The following is a 19,369-nucleotide window of genomic DNA, read 5'->3' as shown; positions in this document are numbered from 1 at the left end:
TCTTCTTCTTCTTCTTCAGCTACAGCTTTAAATAAATACTTTGGCCTTCTCAATAATTGCTTTCCATCTTTCCCTATCTTGGACACAGTTAATCCAGTTATCAGAAAGAAAACAAAGATGGGAAACTGATTACCTACTTCACTACTGAATGGAAGCTCCTAACATTTCAGTGTATTGAATGGTCTGGCAGCTGCACCACTTTTTCCCATGATTTTGTTGAAATTAGTGAGAGAGTATTGATTTGAGTGTGATCTTTACATTTTAAAGTTTAAACAGTTCTTGCAATGAACTTGATTTTTTTTGTCTTGTTTGTTATCTTGATTCAATTTAGACATATTTTAAAATCAGAAATATATTATAAATTCATTGGAACTGTGATATTTTTAAAATAGACTGTATGATCTAATAGCAGTAACACTGTTCAGAACTATAAATTATTTAGTTATTTAATGATGCTTTATCAACTACTAGGTTATATTTTAGCATCGATGGAATTGGTGACAGCGACATGGTATTTGGCGAGATAAGGTCGAAGATTCATGATTATTTAGCATCTGCCTTAAAGTTCAGGAAGTCCTTGGCATGATGATCCCCAGCTGGCTGGTTTTCGAAACTGGATTTCATTACCTAGGATAGCTCCTCAAATTCATCACAATACTGGGTGAGCATCAGTCTCATACACTGACCAAATGAAAAAATTCCTTCCCCACGGAGGACTTGAACCAGCATGCATACCATAACACGAATTCTAGGCATAATGTTTTAGACTATGATGCGGGATACAATATAATACACATATCGGTATTGTAAAATGTACAAGGTGAAAAAACGAGTTAATTGAAAAAGGATGTGACATGCTCTCATTTCATAATAATTCAATTCTTTACCGAACTTTCAATATTTTTGTTTATAATTCATTTTGACTATCATTTGAAACACATACACAAGTAAAATAATTTATTATGCAAGCAAAATAGGAAGATAAACGTTCGTTTTCCACTCTGTACACAGAAGATATTTTTCTTCTTCTTCCTGCCAAAAGGCCTGTTACAGTACCAATGCTGAATTTTCAGTTCAGCTTCTTTCGACAGCCCAAAAATCTTTTCCCATTTGGATGGTAATGAAGCATGGATTTAAGGATTTTGGTGCAATGCACACACTACAGATGGCACTTCCAATTATTCTGACAGTCCTTGCATTACATCTTCATTTCTTTTATGATTCTGTCTTGTATAACCAGCAGTTAATCATATGATTCGCATCTTGCTAGATCTTATTTTACTACATCCTTCTTTCTATATGATTTGCATCTCGTTAGATGTTACTTTACTTCATCCTTCTTTCTCAATTGTTCATACCTCACTATGAAAGCATAGTACAAATCTTGCCAAGGTCTTGTAAAAGTCTATTCCAATCTTAATTCCATACAAGAAGACTCCACATGTAAATAAATACATGTATTCGAAGCCAATCCTATTGGCTGCAGAATGCAGAACCTCTTTATAATGGCATTAATTAGTTCCATGTCTGAAAATATAAACTATTATATATTTTCGAAGCCATAATAGGAAACATGCTGTTTTTCTGAGAAAGAAATACAATCCTATGAAGCAGTTACAAAATTAATAAAGACTGTCAAGAAAAAAAGTGATTTGTAGCTTGAGTTGAGCACCAACTGTTGAAAATAAGTAATAATGACAAGCAGGTTGTGTAAATTATATATAACTGCATCACCACTCACAACATAACCCAAAGACGGAGACGGGAAAAGTAGTCCATCAGTTATTTCTGTACACTTCTTGTACTGCAGAATACAGCGTTGATGCTGTGCTGTTTTAAAATTGTGTATTGTTAGCAACATACGTTATAGCAGATGGTTTTTTTTTTTCTAGTTATGTGTAAGGAATCTCAGAACGAATTTGCTGCAATCTGGCAGATGCCAAGATCGTCAAAAAAAATTGTTTACACTGAACCAAAAGAAATTTCCACTTCATTCTCAACCTCCCTAATTGTTATTTGATGATATTGGACCACTAACTATCGGACTTTCTCGATTGTTTCGGGATTTCTGTTGATTGAGGGACTGCAAGAACATTTGTTGCTCTCAACTAACATTCAGCCATCTCTAAAACAATATCATTCTTTAACCTGTGTAGCATTCATAGCTTAATTACCAAAAGCCCAATTTATCCTTTCAACTGTCTCCAATTGTGTATCACTGAGGTTTTCACAAAATTTAATGGGATTTTTTTTCTCAAGACATTTGGTCGTTTTGGCTCAATACACAAATAAGGTCAGCTGCCTGACAGTGACTGAAAAGCTGCATGGTCCGACGAAAATTATACATGCACAGTAGTGTTGCAGGCCACAGCTATGCAAGTGTTATCCCACAATTTGTTACAGTTTGACCAAAAAAAGGAGGCAGGAGAAATAAGGTCACATACTTTTTGATCAGACTTCATAAACACAATGTGATGATATAAATTTTGAACTGCTATTCTGCTAATGCTTACATTTTCCCAAATAGTTCATCACCACAGTCATCGACCTAGTTGCCAGTTACAGTCTCTTACCAATGTTTTAATAGTCTGCCCAAGATCTCTTGCCCATAGAACAATAATTCAACATTTGGCGTGGAATTCTAGACCAGGGCATTCTGTTTACGTGTGATTTCCAATTTTGCCTGTAATTTTGTAGAAATCTACGATTGGTTTAATCTGTAGTTTCTTCACAATGTTACAATTTTTCATGTGATCCATTCTTGTGTATCCCAAATAGCTAATATTTATTTTCTCTGAAGCACATATTTTTGGGAATATACTGACTATACCATTAACATGATATTCCACGTAAAATAAAGAGAAGAAGAAAATTGTCTGAGTAAACTATCATTTTGTGTCATTCATCACAAATGAAGACCTATTTATTTTTAATGAACATGATTCTATTTCAGCTGTGAACAGTGTAAATATCCCCAGATAAATTAATCTTGTAAATATAAATTTAAAAATGCCCAAACCCAATAAATAGTTCAGGAGAAATTTCTGGATACTGATACAAGAAAAAATATTTTTTCAGTATCAGGGATGCTGAAAATGTGTATTTCTAACTCGAAAACAATTACTTAAACTATCATGATTCTTTCTCTCTATATTTTGTATAAAAGTAAAAGCATTTCCTATATGCCACGAAGGTGCTTAGGAGCCTGGAGATAGAGATTCAACCTTTATTGCCTTTGGCACTAGAATGACTCTGATCACCTTTTACCTCTAGGAGAGACCTGATACTAAATTTGAAAGAGGGCTGAGTGAACATTGGGGACGTTCTGGAAATTCTGGCAACAAGAGAAATACCACACACACGCACGCACGCACGCACACACACACACACACACACACACACACGTCGGCCTCGGTAGCACAGTTGTTTGGCCTTCTATGCTTGAGGTTGCGAGTTTGATGCTGGCCGAGGTCGATGGCATTTAAGTGTGTTTAAATGCGACAGGCTCATGTCAGTAGATTTACTGGCTTATAAAAGAACTCTTGCGCGACAAAAATTCCAGCACACCGGCGACACTGATATAACCTCTGCAGTTGCGAGCATCGTTAAATAAATAATAATTTAAAAATTTTTATATATACACAATGATTACAATTTTATGTATTTTTAATAAATCTCCATTCTTGTCTACAGACCACACATTTTCATCAATATTCCTCTCCCTCGTAAGTATTCCTTTCATCCAAGTGTCAGGTGGTCTTCCCTTTTTTCTGTGTCTTTGTACTGTCCATTCCACAACTCTCTGCAGCAATCTCCCATGCTTTTTACATGTCCGTACCATTCTAGCTGAATGAAATCAATAATTGAATTCTGAACATCCATTTTTTGTCTTTTAATTTCTTATTATTTTTCTCGCTGAGATATCCTTGCAGATCTTCTCCAGAAATCCATCTCTGCTGCTGTTGATTTTTTCTCTGAATTTTGATTTCAAAATTTAAACTTCTGATCCATATGTCATGATATTTACATGCTTGTGCAAATTTGTAAGACTGATATATGTAAACATACATTTACTGAAACACTCACCTGAAAGGCATTCTCCCCATTATTTTGTCCACAGTAAACTACTTGAAGAATATAAACTCTATCATCAGGATAACAAGCTTTTATGTTATTTTTCTCATAATAAAAAATGTGAACATTTTTAAGAACCACTTTCTTCAGCAATTCTTAATTTTCCCTAAACAATTTATATAATGTAGCGCTATTATTCTTGTAAAAATTATTAAATTGTACCTAGTTTTCCTCATCCCACATTAAAAGCTCTTTTAAGTTATTATTACATCAAAACTTAATGACGTGTCAAACCTGTCGTATAATGACTTTCTGTGGACTGAGCAGTGGCTTCACAGTAGTATTGATGGCTCCACTGATTCCTCCCACAGCTGATGCCACTGATACTGTAGTCTTCAAGGGTGTCACGCCACTCACTGGTGCTGGGAGGATTTTTGTAGGAGATTTGACAACCGTTGAAGCTGGCATCATCGTTATTTTTGCAGGTGACTTCACAGGGGAGGACACGAGCTTATTTACAATAATACTCTGCAAAACAAGGAGGGACACAACATTTTACACAATGTAAATCAATCTCTTTAAATTACATATAATTATACCATATAATGGGGTTAACTTGACCATTTTTAAATATTAGAAATTATAAGTACATTGGTACAGCAAAAAAATATTATGTTGCCTTTTATTTGTATTAATGTGCAAAATACAACAGTACATAATGATAATTTTAAACCAATTTATGCCTTTTAAAAATTTGATCCATATGGGGTAAACTCGCCCACATAAAATAAAAACTAACAACTAAATTAAAGAAAAATAAAATCTAGGTAATATTATTTTGAAGATAGTATGGATATATTACATACATTATCATCATCATTTATATATATATATATATATATATATATATATATATAAAAGAGTAGCGTGTAAATTAATCCGAACACGACATATTTTTACATTTTCTGTCATTGTTGGCCTCACAGCTGCTCATACCGCTTTAATTGACATCTGTAGTACGTGTAATTCCATTGTTGAAGGTCTGTCATTATTTTTTTTTTATAATATGTGACATTTTGAATGTCATTTTGTACTTATAAGCATTTCAGTTGTGTTGAAGACTTAATACTGCAATCCTGTGTACATTCTGTCGTCTTCACAAATGGATACAACTCCACGAAAACGGTCTAAAATTATAACATTAGCAGAGCATTCTTCTATGACACAGAGGCAAATTGCTGCAGAATGTCACATCGGTTTGGCTACTGTTATTTCGATCATTAAACGATACAGGGAGACTGGATCCATCACACCCCAGAAAAAAGGAAACTATGGCCGGAAAAGGAAGACTTCACCTGCAGATGATCGTTTAATTGTCAGGAAAAGTAAATTAAATCCTAGACTAACTGCTGTCGACTTAACCCGCGAGTTAATGGCTACCACTGGGGCGAATATTCACGTCACAACAGTGCGGCGTAGGCTTTTGGAAGCTGGACGAAGGGCTCGTAAGCCTATTAAGAAGCAACTGCTAACCCCTGTTATGTGCAAAAAACGCTTAATGTGGGCAAAATTACATCAACACTGGACAGTGAATGACTGGAAGAATGTACTTTTTTCCGATGAGTCTCATTTCGAGGTCCACGGCCACCGTGTTTTACGTACAGAAAGGATCCGAAAAAGTAACAGCAGCTCATCTTCCAACAAGCACCCAAATACCCCCCTAAAGTAATGTCTTGGGGTTGTTTTACACATGAAGGGCCTGGAGCATTAATACCTATCAAGGGAATGATGAATTCTGACAAATATATTCACTTATTGGAAACCAGAATCGAACCCCAGCTGCAAAAATCATTTCCGGATGGCAGAGACGTGTTCCAACAAGACCTGGCACCATGCCATACGTCTCGAAAAACTACAGAATTCTTCAACAAGAAGAATATTCAAGTACTCCCCTGGCCAGGCAACTCACCCAACATCAACCCCATTGAGAACTTGTGGTCAATTTGCAAAAGAAGAATGCAAAAAATAGATTGTTCTACAAAGGAGAAGATGATTTCTGCCCTCATTGGTGTTTGGTTTCGTGATGAAGAAATGAAGAATATTTGTGGGAAATTAGTGGAATCCATGCCAGATCGTCTCAGAGCTGTTATTAGGAACAAGTGAGGCCACATAGATTACTGAGGTATGTCTTAGATCCTTTTTTTATCCCATTTGAGTGTTTTTGCATAAGTAATTACGTTTTTCGGATTAATTTGCACGCTACTGTATATATTATACTGTAACCTCCAGGAGAGACATATTGCAGTCTTACTGATATGTAAAGCATTAGTTATATTATTTGTTGTAAAATTTGTGCAACAGGCTACATCATGTGCATTCTGGATGAAATGGAAACGAAAATATTAGTGACAAAATTTTGTCTGAAGAATTTTTAATTGCACAATTGGGCAACACTGCACAACACAGAATACCTTAGTAGTCTACTGTAATGTGATGTTTTCTGTGTTTATGATTGCAACTAGAAAGCAATAAAATGAAAAGAGATGAATGAACAATTTATTACGAAAATACATTGTTGCCATATTGTGCAATTAAGAATTCTTTGGACGAAATTTTTCTTTAACATTTCGTCTCCATTTTCATCCGGGATTCACCCTATGTAGTCCATGTGCGCGAATTTTGGGACATTCTACATGACAATAATTAAGCATTTTATTTTGAACTAATCATTCAACATTCCTCATATAATTCATTCTTTTCGAACACCATGGCACCTCTGAAGTTACTGTCAGTGCATTTCGAACTGGTGGATCAAGGTCAAGCAATGGACATTTGCCACCTGTGCATACCCTTAATCCTGGACCACTCTCCTCAACTAAAGTCAGTTGAGATAGCCAGGATTACCAGTGCTTCAGTTCACAGTTCAGTTCAGTGACTCATACGTAATTTGTAGTTTTGTGTGTTTGTACATGATCTTGATCTGCCAGTTTGAAATGCACTGGGTATAGTCTCCTTCCACTCTCTCCCCCCAAATACGAATTATACAATATTCATCGTCTCTAACAAAGTCTCTTTTGTCGTGTAAGAAACTGTTATAAGCAACTTATAATTAAAAATTCAGAACAACATGGCAAGAAAGAAAAGAATGATATGTCAAACTGACAAATCTACACCTCTCCATTACTAATCTAAAATCTATGCATCTATGCACTGAACTACAACGTCTACCTGACTGAGTTGTGTCCACACCAAAGTTAATAAATATAACATTGTTTACTTATAAAATCTGCTGCACACACATCTAGGTCAAATATTTACAACATGAATCTTAGAAAAATGAAGAGTATCAAGAGAGCATTTATTATCAATGTGTGCTGTCTAATATTATATTTAATGAGTATTAAGGACATGTACATGCTATGTAGTTAAACTGTCTAATTAATTAATCAATCAATTAATCTTCTTAATATATCCAGCTGTTCGCTGACAACATAATGTCCACTATAGTCCACTGTAGTCTTTCCAGTTCTTGTTTTTCATGAGAAATGAGAGGTATTTTGATCAGTGTTCATTATAGATGCCTGTTGCTATAGTCGCGTGACTATTCCCAGTGTGACTCCTCCTCTTTGCCTACGTCTTAGAAGTGAAGGCTCTATAAAGTCTAGGTAGGTAGTATCGTTCGCCATTTTTGTTCTTTCGTTGCCAAGCTATCATACGAGGAATCTATTTGCCACATTGTTAAACATTATCATGTCGTAGCTCCTATGATAATTAATCAAACGCACTGTAACTGAGCAAATAATTGAGCGGCAAATAACGTATTCATATGCTTTCTGCGAATGCCAACGAAAGAGGCAAAATGGCGGGCGATTATATTAAGTATTTATCAAGCCTTAAGAAATGAATAACGTCTTCCTCAGCGAATCACAAGACGCACACGTTTAAATGTAGCTGACCTGCAACGTGATTGGCTGCCGGAAATTAGAGCGACGGGACTATAGTAGCCAGAGTTGAGGACGTGTAGTCAATATATACTGCAGAGCTGTGTCTCCTGCAACTGGTACTAATAATTTTAATTTACTTCTTTTGTGGTTTATGGATGGACAGCATAGAAGAATGTGTTCCAGATCTTCATCATGATTATTATACCATAGACAAGTAGGAGTATCAGAAAGGTGAAATCAGTGTAGGTACTTATTGTGTGACAATGTGACCTGTTCTGGCTCTTGTTAAATATGTCTGAACACATCTGGCCAAGTGAGTGTTTTAATTTCTATTCTCAGTCCTCCCTTGTTCCCTTTTTAGAACAAAAACCCGCATTCAAAGAAAAAAATTAGTCCTCCAGAGATTAGTTAAAAATTGTTTTTAGAGTACCACTTAAAAGAAGACCACATAGACTGGTAAAAGACATAACCTACATCACAGGAGAAAGAAACACTATAACAAAGAGCTATTACAGAAATGTATGTTGGAAATATTCAACATTTACCACGAAAAACTGTAGTACCACTTTCTTCATTGAAGACTGTTTGTCATGGCTGCTTTAGTGAACATTTGTGAAGAATGGAAAGTACTACAAGGAAAGAATGTACCTATCCCATCAAACATAGAGCACTCACTCCACTCCAAAAAAGTACACATGAAAATGAGGAACCATGGGACCTGCATGGACTCACTATGAAACACAATGAAAAATGGTGTCAACCAAACTCCATCAACTGTTAGTGAAAAAAAGAAACAGCATTCAGAATGTAAGATCTACTCTCGTCTTCAGATGAAAAGGGTGAAGAAAGCAAAACTCATTGAAAAAGGTTAAATCCATTTGACTGAGAGATTCAACCTTCAAAACATAGTGTTTTCTACATTTATTCATCAAAGGAAAGAAGTCCAATCTAAACCTCGCTTGAATATTCTTTCTATCCCTTTAAAGCAATCAAATGTTTAAAAGTCAAGTCTTTTATAAAGACATTCAAATCATTTTAAGAACTTCCAAGCATCTACACTAGGCTACAATTTTGAGAAACACGTGTTCCAGCTAATACTACACAATTAAATATAAGAACAGACACTAACCTGTTTTGTTGGAGATGATGGTAAAATCTGTTGAAGTTTGGTTGGTGATAGAAGACCCATTTGCTGAGCTTGAGCTAATGTGATTGCCTTGGTTGGACTTCCGAGTAGAGAAACATTACTTTGGCCAGTGGTACTGCTGATTATTTTAATTGGTTGACCACTGGTGAATGTTTCTCCTGTCTGCGAAGTAGCCAGCATGATGGGTTGTCCCTGCTGGCCTTGCTGATTGCCAGTTATGATTACTTTTGCAAAAACCTTAAAACAAAAATACAAGAAAATGATATTAACTTATATTACATATATATTTTTAACATGTCAGTATACATTAGGTTTCTTGGTTTTCTGCCAGCTTGGAAAAAACTTAAAACAAAAGAACAAGAACATATTATATTACATACCAGTATATACTTTTATCATATAAGTACACATTCGGTTTCTTGCTTTTCATTTGAGTATCTACATGGATTACAAAAGAGAAGTAGGGTACATTATTTTCAATCTAGAGATAGATGCATAGCTTGATAGAAAAGCTTCAAGTAATACCAGTAAATAAAATAACTTATTTCAAAACTACATTTAAAAAAAATGTAAATACTAATTAGAAATATTGTTCTAGTAACCATTTGCAATATAATTCTTAAAGTACAGTAGGCCTATATATAATACCGGTAACTATTTGTAACAGTGGAAACAGAAGATGTACAGTGTGATCCCAAATGCTAATACTATTTACATAGGACTATTCAGTCTGTTGCAGATCACACACAAAGTATGTTGTTTAGTCAACTACCTGAAGACAGGTCTGAACTTCATAAGATAGAAGGGGTAGGGTCGACCTGGGTGGCGCAGTCGGGAGAGTGCTAGTCTTCTGTGCCCAAAATTGCAGGTTCGATCCTGGCCTAGATCTATGGCATTTAAGTATGCTTAAATGGGACAGGCTCATGTCAGTAGGTTTACTGGCATGTTAAAGAACTCCTGCAGGACAAAATTCTGGCGACGCTGATATAACTTTAGCAGTTGCGAGTGTTGTTAAACAAAATATAATTTAGATAAGGGGTAGGGTGGTCAGTTTCTTTCCTCCTCCATTACATACATCGCTGACTAGTTAAGTACCTAATCAGACTTCAGATGTATACAAATAATTTTTCCTCTGACATATACAGAGTGAGTTTTAAGTCCACCGACAAACTTCAGGGGGTGATTCCTGACTGAAAATGGAGCACAAAAGTTCATATCACCTTGTGTCCAGAAATGCATAGTTTCCATGGTAGATGGCACTGACGACATTCTCTCATAACTTGCAGTGTGCGTTTTGTGTGTTGCAGATAGTGTGATTTAAGCAATGTAGAAGCACAACGGTCCAGTATTCGTTCCAGGAATAAGCTGAGATAGTGTTCGTGTTTGTGATGTGGGTGGTGCTGTTTGTCAGAGTATGTGGCTCGGTACATCTGTGTTGCCTCTTGACTGTTTCCACCTGCTTGGCCATACACGAACAGCATCTCGGCTTGTTCCCAGAATGAATACCGGACCATTGTGCTTACATCATACTATCTGCAACACACAAAACGCACACTGAAAGTTATGAGAGAATGTCGTCAGTGCCATCTACTGTGGAAACTATGCATTTCCGGGCACAAGGTGATATGAACTTTTGTGCTCCATTTTCAGTCAAGAATCATCCCCTGAAGTTTGTAAGTGGACTTAAAACTCACCCTGTATAGTCAAATGAGCAGTACTGCCTGATAATAGGAGTACAGCAAAGTATGTGTGTACAAAATTTTCTCTTATAAAGTAGAACCTCACTACTCCGAACTGCGACCAGACCCTATTCGGATTATCGAAATTTCGAATTAAGGGACAGGAAAGCAAACAGGGAAACTTCACTTTATCACTTTTCCACCATTTTGTTCAGTTTCGAGGTTTATGTTCGCCAAGATCATCTGAAGCTGACAGATTATTATCATGATAGTATAGAAAACAAGGACTACAGTAGAACCCCGATTATCAGTCACCCTATTAATTGATTGGTGGATTATCCATCTGTCTTTCTCTTGCTTTTTCTCTGCAGAAGTATATGAAGTACTGTTATTTTTTCTAGAGAGTGTTATTACAAGCTTTTCCCCTTCCACAGTATGGTCTACTGTTCAAATTGTCGTACTGTATAACGTCTATATAAAATGTCTTCTACGGGTGTCAAAAGAAATGTTATTGTGCTAAGCATCGAAAAAAAAAAAAAAAAAAAGAGCAAACAATTGAGGGTTTAAAGAGAAACTGTGACTCATCCTCGCAACAGAATACGAGTTTGGAGTGTATAAAGTATGTAAATCTACAACACTAGACCTCCACTATCAATATGTTATCAAGGTAAAAATCAAAGAATACTGGTAAATGATGATAGGCAGAAAACGTTTTGGATGACTCAGTAAGAAATGAAGAGATCAAATGAAGAGATTAGCCAAATAAGTTCAAGGGAGCCAAATGTATTGTTAATGATGTTCAGGATATGACTAGCACTGTTGCTTTCTGCCTCATAGAAGCAGAAGGAGAGGATAAGAAGATTTGATAAAGAACAAACAGCAACAGTATATTTATGTCATATGTTAAAAACAAAAACATTCAAAAGGTTCTCTCTGGAAATGGTATTTTTTTTATTTATAGCTTTATCCCAGTATTGTCACAATGGATCAGTTTTCCCAAGAAGTTCTGAAATGACAGCTTTAAGTATGTTACTGTTTTTGCAAGTTATCTTGAACTTTCTGAGCGGGGACAGAGGGTCAGAGGGAAGGAAGCGCATAACGTGGGTGGAGCCAACTGAGTTGTTTGCACATGCTCCGCATCATAATCTCTTGTCAAAAAACATAGAATTATTTCCCCTTCACTGCGTACCAGGAGTGTTAACATGGAGTCTGTAAAATATTGTTATAAGAATATGTACATATTAGTTGTAGGTATAAGTCATGTAGGCCTATATAATATATAGACATAGCTGTAGTAACTCCACCATTGCCGGTCCCCAGCCCGGATGAGAGAGGAGGAGTGTACACACGATTATATTTAAATGCTTACTTATTACAGGTTAATTAAAACCTGCTACAAAATCATGTTCTCGTCTTAAAACTGGAGTGTCGTGAGATGATGATGTCTGTATTAAACCAAGTTCTTTTGCAGTAGAGAGCCGTAAAGTGAAAGAACCAACATTTTCTGAAAAGAGTCACGTTACCCGAGGGAGGGGCATCCTTGCCGTGCCGTTACGTTGATGAGTACATGCCGTACCGAGCAGTTCGAAAGACAGACTTAGGGGATGTAAGGTTCAAGATAACTTGCAATAAGAGTAAAATGATCACATTTTCCAAAACTGAAAGTTAACAACAAAGAAACAATATATGAGGTGTTTATTACTCATTATCACGTACAGATAAATGATATCTCCTTAAATTCATATGGTTTTCGTAATGACTGATAAGTACACAATTCTTTATTTTTACGATTTTTTCCAACACAAATTTCAAAACCTGCAAAAATTCCCCAACTCTTCATTGAGAAGTTATCTGCTTGATTAGTTTATTATATAGGGAGAAGAGGAGGGGAAGGTCAATAACTGACCTTGTGTACCATGGCCTTCAAGATCTATATTTCCCCAAATCTTAATACCTGAACAGCCAGGCATATTATAGCCAAGGTCACTGCAGTAAATGGGTCTTAATTTGATAAACTACCTACTGAAAATGAACCATCAGCTATCTACGTATATAGTCTACAACTTTGCCAATAAATATTACATTACAAAAGAATGAGGTTATGTTGACACATTTTAAACTATTTGTTCAACTCTGAAATGCTATACAATAATGAAGGATCTCCAAATTATAACTTACAGTAAAATAATTAATTTTGAACATAATATATATGCCATAAATAATATATTCCCTAAATATTACGTAAAATGTATTAATATGATGTATGAGAAAATAATTGCGGTTGCATATTACACCCCTGGTTTATGGTTTGTGGCTGTGGGATTCCGAACTGCCTCAAAAACGAAAGTCAACATCATCCCTTAGATTTCATAGTCATTGTTACCATAATTGGCAACTTTACATTTACATTTGAAGCTTTGTATTGGGAATCTGAGTACGGAATTTGTAGAACTGACCATATAAGGCAGCAGTAACCTGAAGGCTGTGTTACTTACAATTTGTTGCTTTGAGACAGTGGTTACAATAATATATACCATAACTAAAATACAGTACATAATAAATATAATATTTTCTAAAAAACCAAGTTAAATGATTCACTAACTAGAAAAAAAATGGGTACTCTATTTTTTTTAGGCATTAAAAGGTTTAAACTATTTTTTCGTAATAGAAATTACCTGAGACCATTAAGAATAACTCCCACAAGAACTATGCAACCTACTTAAACCTAGTTAATTGTAATTCGACTCTTTGTTTACAAAAGATAGAAGGCCACTATTTTTGGACTCCAATATTTGACAAGAGTTGTGAAATTGTCCAATTTAACCATCCATCCATAGAACATTCTCGTATTTATGAGAAATAATATAACATCATAATATGTCTGTATTACTTAACTTTTCCATGGGACATCTCTCTTCAAAATTACTGTATTTTTAATATAATTCAAAATTGTCATTACAGAAATAACACCAAGCTTCAAACCACAAACCAGAGTAATAGTACAATTAAGAATCATAACGAATATACTAAGTAAAATAAAAACCTGTACATACACTTCCACTAGGTCCCATCGCAAATAGGACTTCAAGGAAATGAAACTGCAAACCAGCTGCCAAAACAAGAACCAGGATATATAATGATAACAGAGAACTATTATAACAAGCACCAAATATCTCATAAGAACATCAGACACAAATGTAACTATTAGATAAATTTCGAGAAACAAAAAGCCCACACTACATTATTGTTTATGGAAGGAAAATGTACACGATAAAATAAATACTACCTTGTAGTACAAACATTCAGGTTAGAAACAGAATATTACTGTCTTGAAGAACAGTTAGGCCTACAAAAAATAGAAAATTTAAATGCAGATACATTCCATCTTTGTAAGAAAAGCCAACACAACTATCAAAAAGAACCATCTGCAAACATGTTAAAGTTCAACCAGAAATGAGATCTAACAAGCTAGAAGGTAAATGGTTTAAAACCACAAGTCTGGTACCAATGGATAACAATGACCATTTCAAATGAAACATTCTTCACACAATGATGACAAAAATAATCGTAGTTATGAAGATGACACATTTTTATGTGCTTCGTAACAATAGTTACTTTATCACGTTGCCAATGGCATTAACATTATAAGTTATGACTTAATTTATTTAAAAACTCTGCAGTTTAAATAAGCCACTAAATGTAACTTACTTAATTGATTTTGTACGAATTCATAATCTATTTCTATATTGTAATAATAGTTAATATTATTTTGTACAAAAATCTATTTTTGAAGATATAAGTGATTTATTAAATATATTCTTTTCTTACCAATTGACCAGCAGTCCTATAAAATCACACTATTAAAGGGAAATTATACAACTACGTGCTTCTCTAGATATTCTCCCATGCATAACAAAGGAGACAGAACTAGTGAATGCTAATCCTTATGACGACTTTTTCAGTGCATGCATGTTGTGTAGTCTTTTGTGATGATTCTTCTGTGGAGGAGGTACTTAGTACAACTTAGACGGAAATCACAATCAAAAGCAAAAATAATTCTGTATACAAGGTGTTACGTATAAAGTGGACAAAACTTCAGGCATGGATTCCTCATATGTTTAGAAGAAAAAATGGTTATACCAACATTGGGCTGGAAATGCTTGGTTCCTAAATAAGGCTTGCAAGTATGATCATAGTGCACTTCAGTACATTTGTTTACTGGATTATTATGATGCACTGTGTTTACAGTTCCTTAGATGAACTGTACAAAATATCGACCTCTTGCCTAAATACATGCCACAGTTTGTAGTCTCATCAAAATCCGAACATGCTTGGCCTTCACATTCAAAGATCTCAACCCATTGTACTTTTTTGTGTGGGCGCTTTACATCGTTGGTGTATTCTACTTCTGTGGATAATGAAAGAACTCTGTCAGCAGATTCTGCAAGGCTGTCAGACAATAAGAATTATGCCAGAAATTCGGGAGCATGTTTGTATCTATTGGATCTAACCAATCTGTTCAATAGTTTAGGTGAAATCGCTATACACAGTGTGTCCAACACTATTTCTGTCAGCATCAGAATGCAAAAAATGTGTATGTCCGTGGAAATGTCTACAGTGGTTTCTTTCTTGCAGCACCACAATACAATACTTTCTCTTTTACTTTGTACAGTATGATGAGCAAGAGAAAAAATATATGTGAATCTGCATAGTTTCAGAAAGTTGTCCTAATTAGGTATACATAAAGATTTATGCCACAAATTATTACAATATTTCTTGAATAAGCAGCTGAAAAACATACTTCAGTTACTGCAATATTAAATGCTTTGTTGCTCTGTAATTATGCTATTTTCTATTACATCGTGACCATGAGATTATCAAAAAAACTTGAAAAGAAATTAAATATTTTGTAGGCAGCAGCATTTCTCTCTTTTTTAGTTTACTGTAGTTGGAAAAATTGAGAAACATAAATAATTCACAACTAGTACACATTATTCGAGAGCTTGACTGAAGGCATGTAGAGATGAGAGATGATGATCAAAGAATTGTGTGTTTACAGTTGGCAAAGTGCTACCAAAATACTGTGTGCAGTGCTCGCAATATAACCAGGAAAATTTCAAGAGAGGTTCTTGGCAAATATATTATATAAAAAAATAATTACAAACCCAGATAACACTATATGGTATCACATGACTTCTTGCTAGATAGGATAAGTTCTATTGAAACTGAGAACAGGTCAATAGGCCTAACCTATAAGATGGGTAATGACAACAAAGGCAGATTTAGATCAATGTGTAGGCCTACCTCATAAGTTACAAGAAAAGTTGACCAGATCAATCAAAACGTGATGTCATGACTAGAAAATATCAAGGCAGAGGAAAGGGAACAAAAAATCTTCTGACTTTGAGAAAATAAAAAATACACTGCATTTTACACAATGTCAAGTAGTAGCCTATGTAGGTCTACGAACGAAGTTACGTTAATATAAAAAAACAAACACACATGCATGCACGCACGCACACACACAAATAAAAAATGAATGCATGAAACTAGCCTGCCCAGTACTTTACTTGATCCATCGAAAACAAAATTCTTCATTCCCTCTTTGTTAACAGAAACCTGACTGGAGCAAATGTTTATCATAAATTTAATGATACACAGAACGTGTAAGTGCAAAATGCTGAAACGAGTAATAAATTCTTATTAAGTACTCGTATATATTCAAAATTTATCTTCTTCTTGAAGGTGACATAAAAAAGAAAAAAAAAAAACCCTTAAAAGGGAATCTCACAAAGATCATCTGGAAGAAAGCCCCTTGAAAAGTTAAGCACGCAGAGGATTTGTAAATGAAAAGATACAACAAAAAATTAGCTGTCAATATGAACAGTAAGACACACAAAATAAGATTAAAAAAAAAAACACGCTTAAAATCTGCATTTGAAGAGTCTGTCAGGCTTTAGGAAAAGAAACACTTAACATGGTGGTGCTTCATAATCCATTAGCTAATTCTGTACATATCTAATAGGCCTATAAACATTCTGTCTTCGACATTCTATAACATAATTAATCAGATACTGAGAACATTGGATTTTCTCGATTTGTTTTCTAATACCAGTCTAATACCTGTCACTTTTCAAAATCCTACCTAACCTTACCATAGAGAGTAGACTATTTGTTACTTTTCAAATCCTACCTAACCTTATCACACAGAGTGAGTTACTCGTCACTTTTCAAATCTTTTCTAGCCTTATCACAAGAGAATGGGTTAATTTTCACTATGACCTAGTCTTATCAGAGAGACTGGGCCACTTGTCCCTATGAGTGAGAAAGAGGAGGGAAGAATAAAGAAGGAAACCAAATTTTTACCAGTAAGTGAACATCAGCTCATTATTCTGCTCGGACTAGAGACCAACCGACTAATAAGCTTACCAAATGTAGACCAATAATTCACTTTATCCAAACCGCTCGTTGTTGTAATCTCTTTATAACATTAAACTTATAACTCCAGATGATCTTGATCCTTTACACTAGCATGCACTTTACATTGCTAACTCTCTAACACAGACACAAACTACAGAATCTCTTAAGAACACGTGGAGCAAATATTCGAATTATAGGAAAAATTATGACTACGTTTACTAACATTTCTCGTTTGTCCAGTTGCTCCTGTGGCTGGGCGCTTTATGGTGGCCTGAAGCGGTTTAATACCTTGAAGGTTCACAGATGAAAGATTACCAGCAGTACTTGTAGCCATAATAGGCCTGTTTATGTTGGCAGGGCGCAACTGAACGATGTTACCTTCTGGAGACTTTGCTGTCACTAATGTCTGACCTAACGATTGAAACTGAGGCACCGAACTAATGGCAACATTGCCAGACATTCCTGCGATCTTTCCGAGGATTTGTCCACCACTAACTGTCACATGAGTAGGGGTTAACCCTGGAGAAGTGGTAACACTGGCACTTGAGGCAATTGGGGATTGAATTACAACAATCGAAGAACCTGTTGTTTTTGAAGTCACTGTTGACGAAGTGAACGTAAGGTTATTACACACAGATGTAAACTGTTTAGTTGCTGAAGTTTCCTGTTGTTGTAAAGGGTCCCCTGTTTCAGGGGATGGCGTAGACATTCCGATTTCATGCATGTCCATATCTTCCACCGTCGCCGTTGTCTCCTCCATAATTTCGGGTAAGATTGCTTCTGGGGAATGCGCCACATCACCCTGCCCATGATCCTCACTCACAACAGTCACCACAGACTCTACAGTTTCACCTGCTGTCAGTCCGTCTCCGCCACCTCCTAAGTCCTCACCCAGTGTCCCCTCGACGCCGTCTGTCGAGTTGAGACGGTCCAGTTCTGCCTGGATATTGGCTAATGTTTCCAGTTCAGATGATGTGAATTGATCGTTGTTGTGTGTCAAAGTGAGAGCACTGAGATCCCCATCACCTAGGGCCCCAGCATCCAAACCAAGGGTTTCGACAACGGCTCTAGCCCCTCCTGGGGTTTTTGTCCCACCTATTTGAAACAAAAGTGATGTTAGAAATTATTTAATAAAGGAGATAATATTTTGGTTCTCTGAAGTGTTATTGCAGAACAGAATTTCATACACGCATGCAATATAAAACAGACGTCTTAAATGATCAGTAGACCACTTTAATACGTGACACCTACGTAACTTCATATTATTTTCAACATGCTACAGAACCTTACAAACTTACAATGTGTCAATTTATTTTTACCTTATAAGACCGTCATGCATAAATCTGTTGTGAGTCTCGAAAGTACTTTTAGCAGTATTTTGAAGTTTTGATTACACAGAACTATCACTTTCAGTGCAGCATATCCACGCTAAACCTTGCCATCGCACGAACATGCACAGAAAAACTGTTTTTAATAAGATAAAACCTGAAGACAACCAATAATATGATAACTTTAGTGGTTCTCAAGCTCATCATCTAAGCGCCATTTACGCAAGGCTAACAACGCAGCCGAGCTCAAATGACGCGCCATTTTCTGCCAGCAAGGCAGGGAAATTTGAAACATTATGATCATCTATAATCATTTACTTGATATTTATGACCAACAGGTCATAGTTTGACACATTCAGAATGTATTTCACTTGCACATACAACGGTAACATATGCATTCAACTAAGTATTTTTGTTTTCAAGGCAAGCTAACCTCTAGAAAGAGACCTAAATTTCAGCGCTAAGATGAAGCAAGAAAGGGTGGGGGCATGACCCAAAGCTCTCTAAATTTGCAAGCTCAACGATCAAAACTCTAATGTGGACTATTAGAAATTAACTTTAGTTAGTGCTTCTTCCAATTTGCAAAATAACAGGGGATGATAGCAACATATGTCCTTTTTACCTGTATCTGGAGCTGGCATCCTGTATTTGTTCAAAATCACGCGCCCACCATTACCATCCCATAATGCACTGGACCGCCGCGTATGAAAAGGCCCAAAGGTCGTTGTTCTTGAAAATATCAAATTAACTTGTATCTAATGCACTATTTTATAGTCT

The 19,369-nt window shown here is 35.7% G+C and overlaps 1 protein-coding gene across 1 annotated transcript in view; it reads right to left on the bottom strand.

Annotated features, from left to right (window-relative positions):
- Positions 1-19,366, bottom strand: part of LOC138712100 (protein lin-54 homolog) — a 53,237-nt gene extending 33,871 nt beyond the window's left edge. The window contains exons 1-4 of the mRNA XM_069843498.1: positions 19,215-19,366; positions 17,488-18,359; positions 9,148-9,402; positions 4,369-4,602 (exon numbers count right to left, since the gene is read on the bottom strand). Of these exons, the coding sequence (XP_069699599.1) occupies positions 4,369-4,602; positions 9,148-9,402; positions 17,488-18,359; positions 19,215-19,233 (1,380 nt within the window). The 5' untranslated portion in view covers positions 19,234-19,366. The remainder of the gene's footprint in view (positions 1-4,368; positions 4,603-9,147; positions 9,403-17,487; positions 18,360-19,214) is intronic.
- Between the last annotated feature and the right edge of the window lie 3 nt (positions 19,367-19,369).

The sequence above is a fragment of the Periplaneta americana genome, chromosome 13, assembly GCF_040183065.1.
Source record: "Periplaneta americana isolate PAMFEO1 chromosome 13, P.americana_PAMFEO1_priV1, whole genome shotgun sequence".
NCBI lineage: Eukaryota > Metazoa > Arthropoda > Insecta > Blattodea > Blattidae > Periplaneta > Periplaneta americana.
Note: the sequence above shows the minus strand (reverse complement) of the source record. Positions and strands in the feature narration are given on the sequence as shown.